Raw genomic sequence first — 19683 nt, forward strand, 5'->3', positions numbered from 1 at the left:
CTTCGTTCTACAACCATCCACCATCAGCCTCTGTGGCCTTGGTCTACTGTCATTTACATGACCAGATCAGTAAGAAGCTGGATAAAGAAAGGATACAGAGTAACTAGCTACGCTGCTGGCCCCCACACCTTCCTGCGGGGCCATGCTCTGAGATGGGCCAGCATCACCCTTCTCCCGGGCCTTCCCTGGACCATGCCAGGCAGAGTTTGTCTCTGGAGGTTTGTCACCACCAGAAAAACTCAGTTTATTTCTGACATGTCAGAATTCTTGTTAGAACCAGAATGTACCCCGGCCAGCACGGCTATTTCTGGGCAGTGCTTTAGTGACAGGCATAGAATCCTTCCCACTTCTTCAGATCATCAGAGTCACAGTGACTGCAATATGTGGGAATCCATGAAGCCACTGCCCTCTTCATCCCACCCCCAAGCAAGGCCGTCTGCTTTGAGAAAAGCCTCTGTGAAGCAGGCAAGGTCATGCTTGAAAGGTTCTTTAAGGCTTTGAAGATGGAGGGAGAGGGAGCTGATGGGCCGTGAGACCAGTCTCATTGCCACCTACTTCCCTGACCCTGTCCTGAGAAAGAGGAAGGTCTTCCTGTGATTGTCCTCACCATAGCTGAGCAGGACCTGTGGGATGGGCTGTTACTGTTCAGTGTGTACCCATCTTCCCAGCTTGCGAGACACTGCAGAGATCTTTCTGTGATGCAAGAGACCAGCAGGCTCCCAGCTTCCCTGGCAGGTGTCCTTTATTCCTGGGTGAGAGCTGCTGCTGGGATATGCAATGCAGGGCTGCTCTGCGCCTGCGGGAGCTTCAGGGAGATTGTGTGACATCATAGTTGTTTCTGCACAGCATTTGGACCCAGGGGACAGGATGTCCTCAGACCTGGTGAGGTGGCTTTATCCCTAGCGATTCTGGGTGGACTCAGTGAACAGACAGGCAGCCTGGATGTGTGAACTAGGCTGGACAAAGAGAAGGACACAAGGGCCACAGAGTGGTCAGGAAGATATGAGCCTGAAACCAGAACACAGAGAACTGCGGAAAGATGAGGCCACAAAGATCCAACCAGGCAGGGCCTGGCCCAGTTCCCTAGGAGCTGGGGACTGTCTTGGTGACCCTATCTGCTATGTTTTATGGATAATCCAGACAGTTTTTAATCAAGATAAATATTCACACAGAAATAAAAACCCTACTTAAGTATCAGATAACGGATGTTATAGGGTAAGAATTGCCAGAGTATGGGTCAGCCTCAAAGTCCTGGTCTAACATGTGAGGCTCTGGGTTCCATAGCCAGCACTAAATCAATCAATCAATCAATCGAATAAAATAAAGGTCCTCAAATGACTTTCATACTTAGAATTGAAAAGTGACCCTTGGCAATAGTACAAGGCAGGTCAGGATATTCCCACTGCCTGGACAGCAGCAGCCCGAGTGCCCCCGTGAGCCCTCAAGAAGGCAGCAGCAGCCGGGCGGTGGTGACGCACGCTTTTAATTCCAGCACTTGAGAGGCAGAGACAGGTGGATCTCTGAGTTTGAGGCCAGCCTGGTCTACAAGTGCTAGTTCCAGGACAGGCTCCAAAACTACCGAGAAACCCTGTCTCCAAAAACAAAAACGAAAACAAACCAACAAAGAAAAAGAAGAAGGCATCAGCACTGGGTCACACATCCTGTGCTGTTCCTGTACACACACGGGTACTCTTGGGGATGTATAAAGCACCAGTTAGATCCTTGGGAAGTTACTAACAAAGTGGAACACTAGTGCCACAGGAAAAATGACCGGAAACTTCACACTTTTATTTCTAGAATTTTCTATTTAATATTTTCAGTCCAGAGTTGACCTCTGGCAATTGAAATCACAGAAAATGAAACCGTAGCAAAGGGGACTGCTATACTCGAGTCCTGCTCCACTCCGTAAAGGTTCATGGGTCTCGTAGGCCCAGTCACATGTGAGTGACTCTGGGAAGGATCCTAGGGTGATGACACTCTCAGAAGTTAACAGGAACCCCTGTGGGTCCATCCGACTTGAATTATTAATTATACGCTGACTGCAAAACATTTAAAAAGAACTGCAAACTAGAAAAAGAAATCCCTGAACATATTTAATGTAAATAAGTCCTTGAGATGGTACGTTTTACAAAAATCCTTTTTGTAGGGAGAAGGTAATAAGAGATTTCAGGAAATGATGACAATTACTTTTTTTTTCAATTGCGGTGAGAACGAGGAGGAATCCTGTCCCTCCTCAATACACTGTGTAAAATCCATCCAGCATAAAGAACTGACCAGCAGGAGGTGGCTTTGCCTCAGATACCCAGAGGGAGGTGCCTAGAGGGAGGTGCCCAGAGGAAGGTGCCCAGAGGGAGGTGCCCAGAGGAAGGTGCCCAGAGGGAGGTGGCACACTTTGTCTTGGGTGTGCAAAGCATCTTCCAGCTGCAAGGTGGTTCAGCCTAGGTGTGCAACATGTTTTCCAGCCACACAGTGCTTCTGCAGTGATCAAGCCATCTATCCGCCCAGACCACTTTCTGATGACCGCCCACTTCTTTTTTCTTCTTTACCTCTCTCAAAAAGTAAACTGGCATGGGTGCTGCAGCGGGAGGAAACGTGTTCCAGTGAGTACAATTCCCATCAACGGCATGGTCCGGGTGCACAGCGTATACGCAGGAAGGCACACAGAAGATAAAGCTGATGTAGATCGTCCATCTTGGAGGAATCTGTGTGCTGCTGAAGCGGGCAGTCCTGGTGTGGTGCTGAAGATTCTGGGAGGAAGGGAACCACTCTCTGGCTGAGTTGCGGCAGTACAGGTGGCAGGACCTGAGGAAGGGAAGATGCTCCCTTCCCTCCTAAGCCTGGCAAGCAAGCCGCTGAAAGGCTGTGGGAGTCAACTTTCCACAGTAAGCGAGTCCCCGGACCTGCCTGTGGCCAACTCCTGTCCATCTCTCAGAAGACACGGTAGGCTGCAGCTCAGCAGGATGGTAAAGTGTTTCCATGAGCAGCTGTTCCTTTCTGGCTGGTTCCCACATCACCTGAGGCACCGTATGGACATTGCAGAAAGCCAAAAGTGGTCCTATTCGCCAGGAGTAAAACCAGGAAAAGCCAGTTTCTACTAGAAAGCCCATGTTGCTAAATGTCCTTTTCTCTTCATTTCCATGTCTTCAAGGTACTAAATTTTAACTCACTTTTAGATAAGGGTACAGTTTGTGATGGGGGCTGGGAAACATGGAGGCAGAAAAAAAAAGAGGTCCATAAATATCCCTTAGGGTTCTACCTGGGAAGGGAAAGGTCAAGCCCCACGCAGAACCCACGCGTGCATCCAGATGAGCTGAGACCAGGAGCAGCCTCTGGAAGGGTTCACACGTTAATGTAAGAGTTTTTTTGTGAGTCCATGTGCCTGGTGACTGCTATAACACACTGGCATCTTCCATGGCCTCCATCCACCTATAAAACAGAAGACAGCATTGGGTATCTTTGTGACTGGACTAGATTCTTGCTAGCCTGAAGCCAAGAAATATGCCATGTTTGTATATATTTCCCAAACATGTTTCCTGTATTTAAAAAGCAGCTGGGATAGTATGAAAGTATGCCCACCCATATAAAGGAATCATGAGAGTCTCCTGGCTATCCTGGAACTCACTCTGTAGATCAGGCTGGCCTCAAACCCACAGAGATCAACCTGCCTCTGCCTCACTGAGTGCTGTGCCACCACCACCCGGCTACAGTGCATTCTTTTATGTTGCATTTGTTTAACTCTGTGAAGCAGCGTTACTTTGCCTGTCTAAAATACCTGATTGGTCTAATAGAGTTGGATGGCCAATAGCAAGGCAGGGGAAAGAATAGGTGGGGCTGGCAGGCAAAGCAAATAAACAGAAGGAGAAAAAGAGAGAAAGGAAGAGAGATCAAGGATTGAGAAAAGAAGGGGCCAGCCACCCAGCTGACCACAGAGTAAGAATAAAACTAAGATTACAGAAGTAAGAGAAGGAAAAGCCCAGAGGCAAAGGGCTAATTAGTTAAGATGGGATAATTAGTTAAGAAAAGCTGGCTAGAAACAAGCCAAGCCAAGGCCAGGCATTTATAAGAATAAGGCTCCATGTGTGATTTATTTGGTGCCCCCCCCCCAAAAAAAAAGTCGAGAGTAAAACAACCAGCAACATCTCAAGACCCAGAACACACAGGCCTGCAGTTGTGCTAGGACCCCCAGGGGCCTCAACAGGACAGTGCAGGTGACGCTGCATTTCTCCCTAAGACAGACACAGGACAGAAGACTAGCTGCTGCTGGTACCTCTGAGCAGAACTGCTATCCTCTGCTTTGAAGCTATAAAACAGGGTTTTCTTGTGGTAAAGGTGAAAGACTGGTCCAGCTTCATTGCTGCCGGCCTCCTTTTCCGGAGCAATAGTGAAACCCAGCAGAGGGATGCTCTCCATGGCCACTTTGTCCTGCAGGGGACAGAAGGAACATCTGATGTTAAAACTACACCCATAACCCTCCATCCCCCTAGGCTCAGGGAATATCACAAAAGGGTGGGGAGAGAAAGAATGAAAGAGCTGAAAGATGGGGAAGACGCTGTGGAACTCTCTCCTGGACGTGACTCCGTGCCATTGTATCATGAACTCCCTGCAGCTATGGTCCCTGCACAAGGTCAAGCTAATAAGGTCAGACAGCATCCAGCAGGCAGCACTAACTGGATTCAATGTGTTATTTACACACACACACACACACACACACACACACACACACACACACGAAAGGACATGAAAGTGGGAGGGCCATATTTAGGGGTTTGGGGGAGTGGATAAGATCAAGGTACATTGTATACAAATGTGAAATTGTCAAATAATAAAGATTTTAAAAAGCCACACCTGTATCAACGCCTAACATTGATCCTTGCCTCCAGTGGAAGAGCATCTTAATCACCCTTGCTTCCCACCAGTCCCAGAAAGGAAAGGGACTTAAGTTCTGACAGCCAACTAGGGCTAGACGTGTGCAGTGCCATCATCTTTTAAATTCTCTACCATAGACAGAGAATGCCCAATGCCACACAGCTAGCATACGAGGAAGATCCAGGATTTGAACTCACAGCCTTCTAGTATTCTCCCTATGGACTGGAATAGTCAAGGATTTTGTATCCCAGAGTTTGTTCTGGCAACACATTCTGTATGCATTTCATGAAGTCTTTGTTTAAGGTGTCTCAGCAAAAACCCTCCATTGTCTATGTTAGAATACCCCTAGCCTGACAGATTACAAAATACCCTGCCACTGTCCTGGCTTGCTTCTCCCTCTCCCCCTCCCCCCCCCCCCCCCCCTTGAGACAAAGCCTTACACGGGACTCCTAGTAACTCCCCTGTCTCATCTTCTGAGTACCAGGAGCCATTGGCATGCAACACCATGCTCGGCTCAGTGACATGCCTTCTTAGGATGTGGCTGTTTTGAGCTGTGTTTCAACTTTCAGACTGGAAAGATGAGCCCCTGTCCCCGATGCAGAAAGTCCCACTGTAGACAAATGAATAAAGGTCCTCTCTATCTGCCTGCTCTGCTGGTCTGATGTGTGAGGATGAGACACACAGGGACCACCACAGCTGCAGGTCTGTGGAGAGACAGGTCCTCCACCAGCGGTCAGGACACATTTAAGTCTTGATTGTAACGTGGATTTGGCTTATGGAAGCCCCAAGGTGGTAGGACCTGGAGACGGAAACCACCTTATTGTCCAGCCCATTCAGCCTCTGAAGGACTAGCCAGCAAGATTACACCTCCACAGCCCACAGCTGTCTGCCCTGGGAAGAGGCTGGGCCCAAGGGCTCTCTTATTTGTTTGTATTTTATTTTTGAGAGAGGAGCTCATATTGCCCAGGCTGGCTTGAATTCACTCTGCAGCTGAGGATGACCTTGAACTTCTGTTCCTCCTGCCTCTGTGCTAGAATTATAGGCTTGCACCACCACACCTAGGCTATGTAGTGCTGGGTACCAAATCCCAAGTTTCCTCCATGCTGAGCAATCGTTCCAATAACTGATCTGTGCCCAGCCCTTGCTTGTATTTTAGACACTAAAACCTATATATCCTATAAAAGTAGCAATGTGCTTTTATTTAGAAGCCTCACTGGAACCCGCGGTTATTTTAGTAAAAGCAACGGATAGGCACAAAAGGAGCAGTTTTCTCTGAGCTGCCGCGTGTTGTCTCAAGCAACCGAGATAGAGAACAGAGGCAAGTTTTCTCTTATGACCTCGTCCTAGCTGCTGAGCCTGTGACATTTAAGTGCTCTGTGAGTGCTCACAGCCACCATAAAGACTTGAAAACCACCAGCAGAGGTCCCAGTAGTATCCTGAACTCATGCCTGCGGATGCACGGAGACCCTAGCTGGTTGGTCCTCCACCCCCTATTGCCACACTCATACTTAACACAGGCCTCCCGGAGATAACAGCTGCAGAAAGGATGTACCTCACTGGCCAGGTAGGTGTAGAGCACTTTGCCCTTGATGACTAGCCAGAGCTTCTTCCAGCGTCGCTTGCCACTCTTACAGCGGCTCAAGTAGCCACTAATGGCCGAACCCTCTCCGGATGCGGCCACCTGGTGGGGAGAAAAAGCAGGTAAACAGACAAACCAGCCAGGGCGGACCCTCCACAGGCGAGTTTTAAAGCTGATCCCATCGCTGGTCTCGTGATCAGTAAAGCTACTTTGAGGCTTAGGAAGCAGATGTGAAAGTCTAAAGCTGCCTCCAGGTTGGCTGCCCCTACTGGGATGCTACTCCCTCCCAGGATGCAAGATTCATCTACCTTCCGCTTAGAAGGACTTCATACTTAAGAAGGGATATGGGGTGGGGAGAGTCCCCTGCCTGGCAGAGTAGACGCAATCCTACGATGTCATACTGCTGCCCATGTTTAGGTGGCATCTCATTGCAAGGCTCTGGCTGTGGCTAACACTGAATGGGGCTCCGGTACACTGTGTGAGTATGTATGAGGCCCTGGGTTCTATCACCAGAAAACAAAGAAAACAAAAGAAACCTCCAGTTTGGTTTGGAGGGCTGCAATCCAGGGGGTCCCATCAGGCTCCAGCAGTAACTATGCATATCACCAGGCAATTTACCGACCTCCTGCGGGCCCCTATTTTCTCACTAATGAAAAGCAGGAGGCATCCTGACAGGTACGTGCCTGATTTAAACTGAGTGAGTTGGAAAGCAACATGGCCAAGTTTAGGGATAATTTCCTGATTTTCTCATTTTACAGACAGGGGAACTGAGGCCCAGAGGGATTTCCTAAATTTCAGTCCCTCCTCAGCTTAAAGGAGGATGACACTCAGTTCTTTCAGCAAACATTTGGGACGAAATTAAACCAGGCTTCCTTTCCAGCCGGAGCTGGTTGTAGGTTCTAGGCTCTAACCTGAATGTTGCTACTTCCTAACTGTGATTTTGCTACTATTATGAATCATAATATAACTATTTGATATGCAGAATCTTATATGCTAATTTCTGCCTGGGCTCTCACCCCACCTGCCCTAATGAAGCCTTGTAATTGTGATTTTGCTACTTTTATGAATCATAATATAAATATCTGATATGCAGAATATCTGATATGCTAATTCCTGCCTGGGCTCTCACCCCACCTGCTCTGATGAAACCCTTCCACAGATCCGATGGCACAGATCCAATGGAGCGCCTCCAAAGATCCTATAGAGTACTCCCACAGATCTGATTCTGCAGCCTCCTGAGAATTAGATACTTGGGTTTTCAGAGTTTTCCTCAACATCCCCCTGGGAAGCAATGCTGCAGAGGCAGAGCCCCTGTAATAAGAGAGGGTGCTGGGAGTGGAGCTGTGGGTCCTCCTCTCCTGGATTCTCTACTGGCAGGGGCTGGCAGAAGTAAGCAAGAGCCTGTGAGCCCAATTCTGTGCTATGAACATGTGAACATTTCTTGAAGGAACCATAAGGATTTTGATCATGGCTGGAGAGGTAGAAAAACTCACTTCTATATTGTATATTGTTTTGTCTATTTTGCAGATTTTTTTCTTACCATGTATATATTAATTTCAAGATTTTTTGGGGCGTGATCAGAACCTTACACACTATCAACAGGCAGGTTCTTTACCACTAAGCTATATCTTAGCCGTATTTCCAAGGCCTTTAATTTGCAAATGGAAAAAGTTAATGGCTAAAACAGCACTCATTCGCAGACAGTCACTCCCTAACTCAGTGGTTCTCAACTTGTGGTCGTGACTCCTTTAGGGGAGTTGCATATCAGATATTTATATTACGATTCATAATAGTAGCAAAATTATAGTTATGAAGTAGCAACAGAATAATTTTATGGTTGGGAGTCGCCATAACATGAGGAACTGTATTAAAGGGTCGCAGCCTTAGGAAGGTTGAGAACCACTGCCTTAACACATCTTCACACCCACTGCTTACTTGATGACGACTATTAATGCAGACTTGAATGCAGCTGGCTATGCCTCTTGGGAAGGCTCTACTACTCATGGGCACTGCTTGGGTTCCTACCTGCAAGATTGACCTGCGTTTAGCCAGTTTTGAGGTTTCTTGCAGAATTTCATAGCCTCCAGGAGGCTCGCACCTGTGCTATCCGCTTTCTGCAGTCTGAGAACACACAGCTCACACATGCTAACTTGGGACAATTAACCATAACTCCATGGGGCAATTAATGACTGCTACTCACCAGTGACCTGAGCAGACCCTATGGGCACTAAATCTATGCCTTGGGGCCAGAGAGACAGAACGACAAAGAGGGACACAAAGATGCCTCTCAAGCACCGTTTCAGCCCCAGAGGTCTTCCGCAGACAGGATTATTCTTAGGGGTGGTACCACCTAACCTCAATATCAGAGTCTTTCCTGGGACAGCGGCTTGCCACTGTCTCCCATGGAAGCCTTACCTCCGCCAAGGCTGAAGGGACTTTTTTCTGCTTCTTGAAAGTTGAAGGACTAATGCTGTGGAAGACGGAGGAGAAGGTGCTGCCCGAGGAGAAGCGGGAGGAGGACAGTGGGAAGCTCATGCTGACCGGACGCTCTGCAGAGGTAAGAAACCAAGGGAAGGGTGTCTGGTATGCCGGCTCAGGTGCCTCCAAGGCTCATGGAGGGAAGGGGGTAGGAGTGGGAGTCAATGGGACCGGAATGGCTGGCATGCTCCTTCCTGCTGATGCTGTACCTAGGCTTTAGGGGATGGGAGCCACTTTCCTAGATACTGGACAGTTGTCCTGGATCCACTAGCAGGACTGTGCTTCCCCTGGCGACCTTCGTGTGGCCTCGGGAAGGTCCATACTACACCTACTGTCCCTCCTGCCCGATAATTCTGGGCACAGTTTGTGACTTAAGTACCGAGTCTCAAGGGTCAGTTCAGCTTCTGAGGGACTCTCTGTCCTTCCCTGACTCACAAGCCCCTCCCAGCAGCCTTGCAAACATGCCAAAAGATCCCAAAGACAGCACATCCGTGGACTATTCTTGGGAGTCCCACAGGAGCTGGGGAGATGGCTCAGCAGTTAAGAGCACACACTGCTCTTGCAGTGGACCTGAGTTTGGTTCTCAGTACCCACTCAGGGGGCTCACAGATGCCTGTAACTCCAGTTCCAGGGGATCTGACACCTTCTTCTGGCCTTTTTGGAAACCTGCATTCATCCGCACATATCCATGCACAGACACACATTATTAAAAATAAATCTTTTTATAAAAGTTCCAGAGGACATAGGCCAATGGAATACCCTGAAAGGGTCATCCATGGTAGACAGTCACAGCAGCCCTGTCTCCTCTGTGGCTTCACAGGGACACAGCTGCTATCGGGTTCCCATGGAGCCCCGCTCTCAAGCCTTAGTCTCCCCAGTGGCGCCTTAATGCAGAACCTTTCCTCCCTTCTTCAGGAGAAAGCAGGTTCAAGCAGGATACCCTAGAGGTTCATGAGAACTTGGGGAGAAGTCATCAGGCCTTGTAGAGTTACCTCTCATGGGGCCTGGGACAGGCCCATTCCTCAGCTTCAGCTCCCGGAAGCAGCCATCACAGACCTTGGCCATCCGGTTCTTGAGGCACTTCAGTGGGTACTTGTTTCGAGAACAGTTCCGGCACACAATCTGAGGCCATGTTAGGATCACACATGTAAGCTGCGGGTCACCCTCTCAGCATGTGCTGTCACCCCTCACCTCCTCCTGGGAGTCCCAGGTTCCCAGCTGCTCTGTGCCATGTGGACCCTTGCTCTTCCAGGCCGGGCTACTCTGAGCAAGTGCCCTTACCCACGAAGTAACACCCTCTCCTCCAACAACCAAAATGGTGAGCCCTGGGGCTCTTAACATGGCATGGTGGTAGCAGAAGAGGCCTGGGACTGGCTGTGATTGGTGGATCTCAGTGACACGGACAGGAACAAGCTCTACTTCTCAGGGTGGCCTTGAACTCATCTTCTTCAGGCTCCCCAGGCCCCGTGGTCAGGGACATGCCCTCCCCTTCCTGAGCACACCCTCGCCAAGTCTGTCACTCACCTTGCCACAGGCGTGGCAGTGGTGGCGCCTCACAGTGAGCGAGAAGTCACATCCGCAGTTCATGCACATCATGGCATGAGTGACAGGTACCAGGGTGGGGAGCCTCTCCCCGAGACTGATCCCCAGCCTCTCTCGGATCTGTGGCAACCAGAAACCACAGTCAGGAGAGAGCCAGATGGACAGCTGAGAAGGCGAGGACCCCTTTCTCCTTAATTCTGAGTAAAGTCTCCCACATCCCTTGGTTTGCTCTCCAAACAGCAGGGTATGATCCTGGGTTGAATTGTGGTGCCATACTCTGTCTGACTGGAGCATGGTAGAGGGGATAGGATGGGGGCATTGCCAGGCCCCCTATGACGGGACACACTTGTCCTCCTGCTGTAAGTAGCATGCAGCAGGATCCACCCAAGGGGCCCTGGGGTGGCCTTCACTCACCTCCACACTGTGGTGGAAGGCAGCCAGAGCCTGGGTCTTGTAGTCCTCCGGGAGGGCTCTGCTCAGACAGTAGTGCCATTCGTCCCTCTCTGCACAGGAGCTGTAGGCACAGGCTGGGTGAACGACAGTGCCTGGCACCCTTTTTTGTTGCTATGAGTTCTTGCTTAGCAGCCTCTGGTCTGAGTCTTGCCCAATGTCCCAGTCCCTCTCTACCTAGAGAGCCTAGGGCAGCCCAGGAGGGAAGCTGGGTGGAAATTCTAAGTGCCCACTAGGTGTCGCTCTCACCCTGCACAGGATCTTTCATAGTCAGAAAAGCCCAGGCAGTGAGAAGGGACCACTTTGGTCTGTTGTTCACAGGGAAAACGGGTATGGTAGATAGCCAGGGCCACACTGCTTAAAGGGGACAGATAGCTCTCCTCCAGTGTGTGGGGTCTGGGCTATCAGGAAAGCAGACCTGACAATGGCAGCTGGTGTTCCAGGCCACAGACTAGACAGACAGCAGTGCCTCAGTCAGGAGTAGACATCATTGTGGTCTGTCACCCCCCCCTGTCATGGCTGGGCACACAGAAACTATACCCTGAGCCCTGAATCCCTGATTGCATCAAGCAGAGAAGAGAGGCAATGGAGCAACTTCAGGAGACTCTTCCAGGAAGCCTTTCCTTCCTGTTGTGGGACATCCTTTGTCCCTTCTATCCTGTAGGATTACAACAAGAAGGTGCCACCCACAAACATGGGGCTCTCACCAGACCCCAAATAGACTGGTATCTTGGCCTTTCATTTCCCAACTCCTGGACTGAGAGAAGCAGATTTTGTTTCTCCAACAGCTAGTTCATGGTGTGTTTTAATTACAGCCTCCTCCCACGTCCTGAGACCCTTCCCTAAAGACAGAACGGTCAGCGATGGGCAGTCACTCATTGCTTTCCTCTTGCTCTGTTGAGAGGAAAGAGCCAAAGCTGGCAGCATAGCCAACTGAGCACATGACACATCTAAGTCACCTGAGAATCTCACACTGAACCAAATTGTCTATAGCATTTTTTGATGAGCTACTTTCATGGGGCATACAGTCCTCTTGGCATAGGAACCAGCATTTATGTTTGGTTTTATGTGGCTGAGGACCAAACCAGGATTTTGAGTCTCTCGGGGAGGTGCTTTACCATCGAGCTAAGCCCCAACCCCTGGGAATTTTTTCTTTGGTTATTATTTTCTATTTGAGCCTGTGTGTGTGTGTGTGTTTGTGTGTGTGTGTGTGTGTGTGTGTATGAATGCATAGCTCTGAATGTACACATGTGTACATGAGTGTGGATGTCAGAGCTAACTTCATGCATCTCAATCATTTTTCACCCTTATCTTTATTTTTTAAAATATTTATTTATTTATTATGTATACAATATTCTGTCTGTGTGTATGACCGCAGGCCAGAAGAGGGCACCAGACTCCATTACAGATGGTTGTGAGCCACCATGTGGTTGACTGGGAATTGAACTCAAGACCTTTGGAAAAGCAGGCAATGCTCTTAACCTCTGAGCTATCTCTCCAGCCCCCCTTATCTTTATTTTTAAAAAGATTTATTTTTATGGTGTTTTGCTGGCATGTATCCATTCATATGCAGTACTCATGGTGGCCAGAAGAGGGCATTGTAACTGGAGTTACAGGCCTTTGTGAACTGCCATAGGGCTTCTGGGAACTGAACCCAGGTCCTCCAGAGGGGTAGCAAGTGCTCTTTAACTTCTGAACCATCTCTGTAGACTCCCTATTTTCTGAGGCATGGTCTCCCACTAAATGTGGAGCCTGTTTATTCTAATACACTGGCTTGCCTGTGAGAGTCTCCTAGCTCTGCCTACCCAGTGCAGGGGTTCCCAGCATGCACCACCACACCTGGCTTTTCACATGGGTTCTGGTCCTCACTTTTGTATGCCAATCACTTTACCTGCTGGCCTATCTCTGCTGGCCCTGGTTTTGACTTTTTGAGGCAGGATCTTTATCTTCCCTCCTCAGCCTTCTGAATGTGATTTTAGAAAAGGTCTTGTTATATTACTTAGGCAGGCCTCGAACTTGTGATCCTCCTGCCTCAGTGCTAGGCATTTTCTCTTTCCTTTTTTTTTTCTTTGGCGTTTTTCTATAAGTTATATTCCACAGAGGTCTACAACACATAGCACTCAAGAAACACTGAAAACCAGGAGAGAAAGAGCCCTTTCCAAGAGGACACCAGGCTAGAAATGACACCATCCCCCACCTATGCTGCCCTGAATGCTCCCACCCTTAAGTCGCCCCCGTTCCCCGTACCTTGCAGACAATGTCAGGCAGGTCTCAGGAGTTTCGATCTTCAGAGCATAGGGCACTTTATCCATCACAGGGCGGCTGACCTGCCAGGAAAACCAACAGCATTGACTTCAGGGTGTGTGTGTGGGCAAGCGGGGGTTAACACAGACAGTTTTGTCCACTGCTAGTGGGTAGACAGGGTTCTGATTGACATGTGTGCTTCCATTACCTGCTGCTTTTCTGTCTTTCCTCAGCATGCCCTTCTCAGTCACCAGCCTCAGATGGCATCAAAGTCAACTTTCCAAAATGTTCTCTGTCCCAAGAATTCCCCAAAAGCACCCACACATCCTCATGTTTGAAACCAAGATAAACCAGGCTAGTCCATACATTACACATACAACAGCTGAGAGGTGTCCAGTGGTAGATTAATGGAAAACACATGTGTGTGGGGGGAACAGAAAGATAGAGATACGCACACAGAGAGATAAAAACAGAGAGACAGAGAGATAAAGACAGACACAGACGGAGAAACAGAAAGATAAACACACACACACACACACACACACACACACACACACACACACAAAGAGACAGAGGAGCCTGAGCACGCGAGGGAACAAATGTGCGTACCTAGGAAAAGAAGAACCAGCCCAAGCTGCCACATGGAAATTTTGACCACAAAGCTAAGTGAAGCCAGTCGCTCCAAGAAGACTGTGGAATTCTACCTATATGAGGTCACTCAAATCAGTCAAATTCATAGCAATAGAACAAACGGTGGGTACCAGGGGCTGGGAGCAGGGATGGGACTCAGTGTTCAATGGACTGTTTGGGAAGACAGGAAGGTTCTAGAGCTGAGTGGAACTGCTGGCTCAGCACTGGTTCACATCCCCGAGCTCTGTCCTTACGATGGTGCAGAGGGTTATGTGGCATATATATCCTACCACATTTAATGATATAACCCAAGCCTGCTTGTTTGCTCCCTCCAAGTGGTTCCTGCATTACTGTCCTCCTCGTAGGGCCACCCTTCCCTATGCACCATCCACTCTGAGAGTATAGCATTGGCCCCCAGTTGTATCTGGGCACCCCTGTGTTTAAGCGTTGCAGTCCTCACTGAATACTGTCTCCCTGGGCCTTGGGCCTCAGTGGAGAGGAGCAAGGTTGGCTCCATCTCGCCAGCATCTCCTTGTGATGACTTTCCCACCACTGCTGGCCCTGGTCCCAGGGTACCCTGCGTTAGATATCTACCTTCATGCTGGCCACCGGCAGCGAGCTCTTCAGACGGTACTTCCCATCCTTCTGGGGATGAGTGTAGAGGAGCGTGTCGTTCATCTGCACAGAAGGAACCGAATCACACCCGTCCTAGCCCTGAAGGCTGCAGCAAGCAGGTCCCTGGGCTCTGGGGTGCAGGCATCTGGCAATCCTCAGTGACACCCCACTAGGGAGTAAAGCCATCCTGTGAAACCATCACCATAGCTCTACTCCTGCTGGGAACACCCAAGAGGACTCGGCGCGTTTGCCAATGCTCTGGTAACAACTGTTAGAACAGCTCTATGTATAACAGCCCTAAAAGTGGAGCAAAACAAATGTCCTTGACGACTGATGGAGAAAGAACTTGTGGTTCAGTCAGGCTGTGGAATATCGTATAGCAACCCAAAGGAGTAGGCTGCCAGACTCTCTAGCCACCTGGCCAAATCACAGGCATGCTGGGGTCGGGGAGTCAGACATGTGAGTGCATGCCCAATGCCTTTTTGTGAAGGCCCAACCCAAAGTGACAGCAATCAGGCTAGTGGGTACCTGAGAGTGGGGAGGACTGACTGCCGGTATTAGCGGAGCTTTCTGGAACTGTTGCAAATGTTCTCAACCCTGATCCGAGTGGTAATTATACAATGGCCTACACTAGTCAACAAACACCAACACATAACTTAAGACGGGCACATATAACTCTGTAAGAAAGGAAGTGGGGGCTGATACAGTGGCCCATGCCTTTAACACCAGCACTCAGGAGACAGAGGCAGGTGAATCTCTGAATTGGAAGCCAGCCTGGTCTACAGGGCAAGTTCCAAACCAGCCAGGGCTACATAGTGAGACCATGCCTTTAAAAAAAAAAAAAGAAAGAAAAGAAAAGAAATAAAGTAGGGGCCAGTGAGATGGCTCAGTTTAATCCCGGGAACCCACATGGTAGGAGGAGAAAAGGGACCGCCTTCCTTGCTTCAGGTGGCCCAGTCAGGAAATGTGTACAAGGCCCTTGGCGCATCCCCTAGCCAATCCTTGAGCACAGCTGCTGTGGCTTCCGTTCTTCACTTCAATGCCTGACTCTGCCACTGATTCTTAGCTTCTTCTAGGACCTTCTCTACTCCATTTCATGATTCTCAGTCGTCAGTCTGTGCGTTTCCCTCCTCTTACATCCTGACGGCTGCAAGCAAGGCTGTGAGTGATCTCTGTGTTCCATGTGCTGGCACCGAGGTGTTGCCTGGTGAATCCCGGAACCACAGAGCTCTAAGCTGCCCTCCGTCATGCTACATACAACTCTAGCAGTGTGGAGGCGGCTGACGGCACAGGAACAGCAGGGAGTGGCACGGGAGTGAGGAAACAGAGATATCCAGCAGACAGCAGGCCTATAGTTTGGCTATTGGGGGTCCCCTAAAGGCCTCTGTGTTGAAGGTGTGGCCCACAGGGTGGCACTGGTGGGAGGAATGGAACCTTTAGGGGTGGGGCCTAGTGAGAGGAAGTTAGGTCATTGGGGCATGACCTCCAGGAGACTGTTGGAACCCAGCCCCTTCCCATTCCTGTCTTACTTCCTAGCCACGAGGTGAGCAATGACTCTGCCTTGTTGTGCCTCTTGGCCATAGGCCCGAAACTTCGGGGCCACCCCGTCAAGGGCTGGTACCTCCACAACTGGGAGGTAGATGCTGCCTTTCCTCCTTAAAGCCCGAGTGTCTCCGACACTTGTTGTAGGGGCAGTCACACAGGAGGTGCAGTGTCATGGGGGGGAGCTACTTTCAGTATGAGCGCCTGAGGTTGGCATCCCCACCCCATCCCACAGGTCTTGGATACTCCCTGATGTTCAAAGTGTGGCCGTGTGTCCTCAGACATGTCAGGTACACTCACCTGCACAGAGTGGTGGATCAGAACCATGACCCACCCTGGCTACTCTCTGGGCCACCAACCTAGACAAGTCGTTCTCCTCAGCCCTCTGCTGTCTCACACACCATGGAAAGTGCCGTAAGGAAGCCCTGGATTAAGCTGCTTCATGGAGGCGCAGGAGCTATTCACTTCAGCAGCAGCAGCAGCACCACCAGCCATTCAAATAACATATGAGCAATGTTTTTTTGTTTTCTTTTGTTTTTAGGGCTCAGTTATACATCCTGAAGACTGTCCTAGCTCCTCTGGTGGCCATAGAAAGCCAACAGTGGGGCGGGGCTTACAGCCAGTGCTTACCAGAAACAGGTGCCGGGGGTGTCGGCTTTTGCCTCTCACTCTCGTCAGCGTTCCTTCCTTCAGGAACTCCTGGAGGGAGAGAAGCCAACCTCAGAAGGCGAGGAAGTCTGGGGAGGTTCTGTGTAGGAAGCCGTCACCATAGCTGCCCCAGTACTCACGAACAGCCCATGGAGACTCTGGGCTCAGGAACCCAAGCTGGGCAGCCTGGCCTTCTAGAGCGCCCTCGTGCAGAACCAAGTCAACGCTGCTCTGGCCACCAAGCATGTGTCCCAGCTATGACTCTCTCCCTAAATGGCACCACAAAGGGTCCATTGGGAACATGGCCTTCGAAGGTTTGCTGAACATCTGGACTGTGAATAGTGACTCCAGCCCTGTCCTTCTGAAGGATACGAACACAGTCGTAGGAAGGACTTTGGGGCACAGGACCTCAGTCAGATTTCACAGAATCCTAGACTAGGAACATCCTGCCCATGTTGCTCAGTCCCTCATTCCAACTGGCAATGATCACACTTCAAGCTATTTTCTGAGTGGGGTTGTATGTTTTCCATCTGGAAGCTAAAAAGTAAATCAATCAATCTCTGTCCCACCCCTCCCTCTCTGGGCAGAGAACCCAGGACCCTGCCTATACTAACCATGCGCTCCACTCCCAAGCGTCACCCATCCCTGTTTTGTTAAGAAGGCTATTTTTACGCTGCTTTCTTGGGGCTTGCCTTTGAGAGCTGCTCTGATCTCTGCTTTCCTGGCAATTTGGAACTAAAAACACTTGGCACATTTTTTTTCCCTCACTGGAGAGCTACCCCAGGGCATTTATGGTGAGCAGAACTGACTGGCACTGTTTCTTTAACTGCCCCGAGAGGGCATCGTGCAAGGAGGGGTGCATACAAGCTCCAGGGTGGTGCACCATGTCCCCCACCCCTCCTAAACAGCACCTGCAGCCAGGCCCGTCTGGGGCCAGCCCAGCTGAACAATGGGCTTATCAGAGTCGAGCTGGCCCTGGTCCTTGCCCAGACAGCACTCACCCTTCCTGGCTGGAGGAGGTCCCCTTGGCCCCGCACACTGTACTCGATGTGGACCAGCTTCTGCAGGTTTTCCTGTGGGCAGGAACAGGAGATGGTCACCCTTCCACTCCCCTACCCAGTGCTGTGTATCCTCTGCAAGGGGACATTGCTTCCACTACAGAGGAAGAAAGCAGAGCTCAGAAAAGCCCAGCCTAAACCCAAGCTCTGAGATGGCAGGCGGCACGGGGTTCTCGGCCTGGGATTTCCCAGAGATGAAAGACGAAGGGACTGCTGTACCTTTGCCACATCAGGGGGCGAGGAGGCTGGCAGAGGGAAGTAACGAGAATGAAGGGCCAGTGGGAGATGGTTCCGAGGGCAAAGGAACTTGCCGTCAAGCCTGACGACCTGAGTTCTCTCATGTAAAAGCCTGGATGTGGCACCTATAATCCCATCACCAGGGAAGTGGATATTGATCAGCCAGTCTAGCTGAATCAGTGAGTTCCAGGATCAGTGAAAAATTGTCTTAAAAAATAAGGGAGGTCACTGAGGTGTTGAGGCACATATCTTCCTTCCTTCCTTCCTTCCTTTCTTTCTTTCTTTCTTTCTTTCTTTCTTTCTTTCTTTCTTTCTTTCTTTCTTTCTGTTTTTTTGAGACAGGGTTTCTCTGTGGCTTTGAAGCCTGTCCTGGAACTAGCTCTTGTAGACCAGGCTGGCCTCAAACTCACAGAAATCCACCTGCCTCTGCCCCCGAGTGCTGGGATTAAAAGCGTGCACCACCACCGCCCAGATAAGGCACATGTCTTTAGGCAGAGGCAGATGGATCTTTCTGAGTTCTAGGCACCCTAGTCTGCATAGTAAGTTTCAGGACAGCCAGAGCTACATAGATAGAACTTGCCTGGAAAAAAATGGTGGAGGCCCACTCTGCAAAACAAAACCCATACCTGGCCCCATCATTGGAGCCAAAAGTCCATGGCTAAACAGGTCCTAGGTCCTAGTAGAGACCCTACCACTGTCATTCTGCTAAATGGGCATCATATTAAATGGATACCTTATGATTTATTGTTATACCCATAGATTAGTGCATCTCTCAGCCATCACCCGAGAAGCTGCTTTTAGCAATAAACACCCACAACTGATCAGGGTGTAGAGAACGAGAGACGGCAGAATGCTCAGCCCTAAGTGGGACACCTGTATCACACTCCTGCCTTGCAAGGCTTAGGGATCAAAGCAGAGGAGGGGCAAGAAGATTGTAAAAGCCAGAGGTGGTGGAAGACTACGAGAAAACTGTGTCTTCCAGACTCAAGAGGGCAGCTGCACAGATGAACTCACAGCAGCGGTGACAACATGCACTTGCAAAGACCCAAGCCAGCACGGAGAGAGGGAAGGTGGACACGAAGTCCAACTGAGTCCCAGCTGAGGAGCAGTTGATAGTTGCTGGTGGAGGAAGAGTCAGTGTTCTTTAAGGATATGATCCCCAGTATATCCACCATGTTCCAGTGGAAAGCCACACACTCAAGATTCTATGTATGGGCAGCATTAACTGGACCTAATGGTGGGGGTGGGGGGGGGGGTGGGGTGATAGTGCCTGCGTGAGGGAGGGAAAGAGAAAGAAAGAGAGGGAGCACAAATTAGAGTGGGGAGGGGAGGAGGTTGCCTCTGGGGGAAGAGGTTGAATATGATCAAAATACATTGTATGAAATCCTCAAAGAACTAATTAAAAAAGAAAAGAAGACGGTGGAGAGGAGTTGAGGAAGATACCAATATTGACGTCCATGTGCGTGTACACATTTGTGAACATCTATACTTGCACAAAAAACGAGGAAAAGGAAAATGTGTGTGTGTGTGTGTGTGTGTGTGTGTGTGTGTGAGCACACGTGAGAGAGAGAAAGTGAGTGAATGGGGGGTGAGAATAGAGCATCCAAGAGACTTTTCAACAAAAAAACAAAAAGAAGAGGAAGAGGAAGAGGAAGAGGAAGAGGAAGAGGAAGAAGAAGAAGAAGAAGAAGAAGAAGAAGAAGAAGAAGAAGAAGAAGAAGCAGCAGCTACAGCACAGCACACTCTGTTCCCCTCACGTCAGAGTCAAACTTCCCCAAATCAAACAACAGATAA

The 19683-nt window shown here is 49.8% G+C and overlaps 1 protein-coding gene across 2 annotated transcripts in view; it reads right to left on the bottom strand.

Annotated features, from left to right (window-relative positions):
• Positions 1 to 1767: 1767 nt before the first annotated feature.
• Positions 1768 to 19683, bottom strand: part of Fgd5 (FYVE, RhoGEF and PH domain containing 5) — a 97327-nt gene continuing 79411 nt past the window's right edge. For both annotated transcript variants that reach the window (XM_038320051.2, XM_038320050.2), the window contains exons 11-21: positions 17596 to 17667; positions 16577 to 16645; positions 14384 to 14467; positions 13163 to 13242; positions 10880 to 10979; positions 10448 to 10585; positions 9916 to 10045; positions 8861 to 8994; positions 6419 to 6547; positions 4268 to 4422; positions 1768 to 3426 (exon numbers count right to left, since the gene is read on the bottom strand). In XM_038320051.2, coding sequence (XP_038175979.1) covers positions 3390 to 3426; positions 4268 to 4422; positions 6419 to 6547; positions 8861 to 8994; positions 9916 to 10045; positions 10448 to 10585; positions 10880 to 10979; positions 13163 to 13242; positions 14384 to 14467; positions 16577 to 16645; positions 17596 to 17667 — 1128 coding nt within the window. In that variant the 3' untranslated portion in view covers positions 1768 to 3389. The remainder of the gene's footprint in view (positions 3427 to 4267; positions 4423 to 6418; positions 6548 to 8860; positions 8995 to 9915; positions 10046 to 10447; positions 10586 to 10879; positions 10980 to 13162; positions 13243 to 14383; positions 14468 to 16576; positions 16646 to 17595; positions 17668 to 19683) is intronic.

The sequence above is a fragment of the Arvicola amphibius genome, chromosome 2 (assembly GCF_903992535.2).
Source record: "Arvicola amphibius chromosome 2, mArvAmp1.2, whole genome shotgun sequence".
Taxonomy (NCBI): domain Eukaryota; kingdom Metazoa; phylum Chordata; class Mammalia; order Rodentia; family Cricetidae; genus Arvicola; species Arvicola amphibius.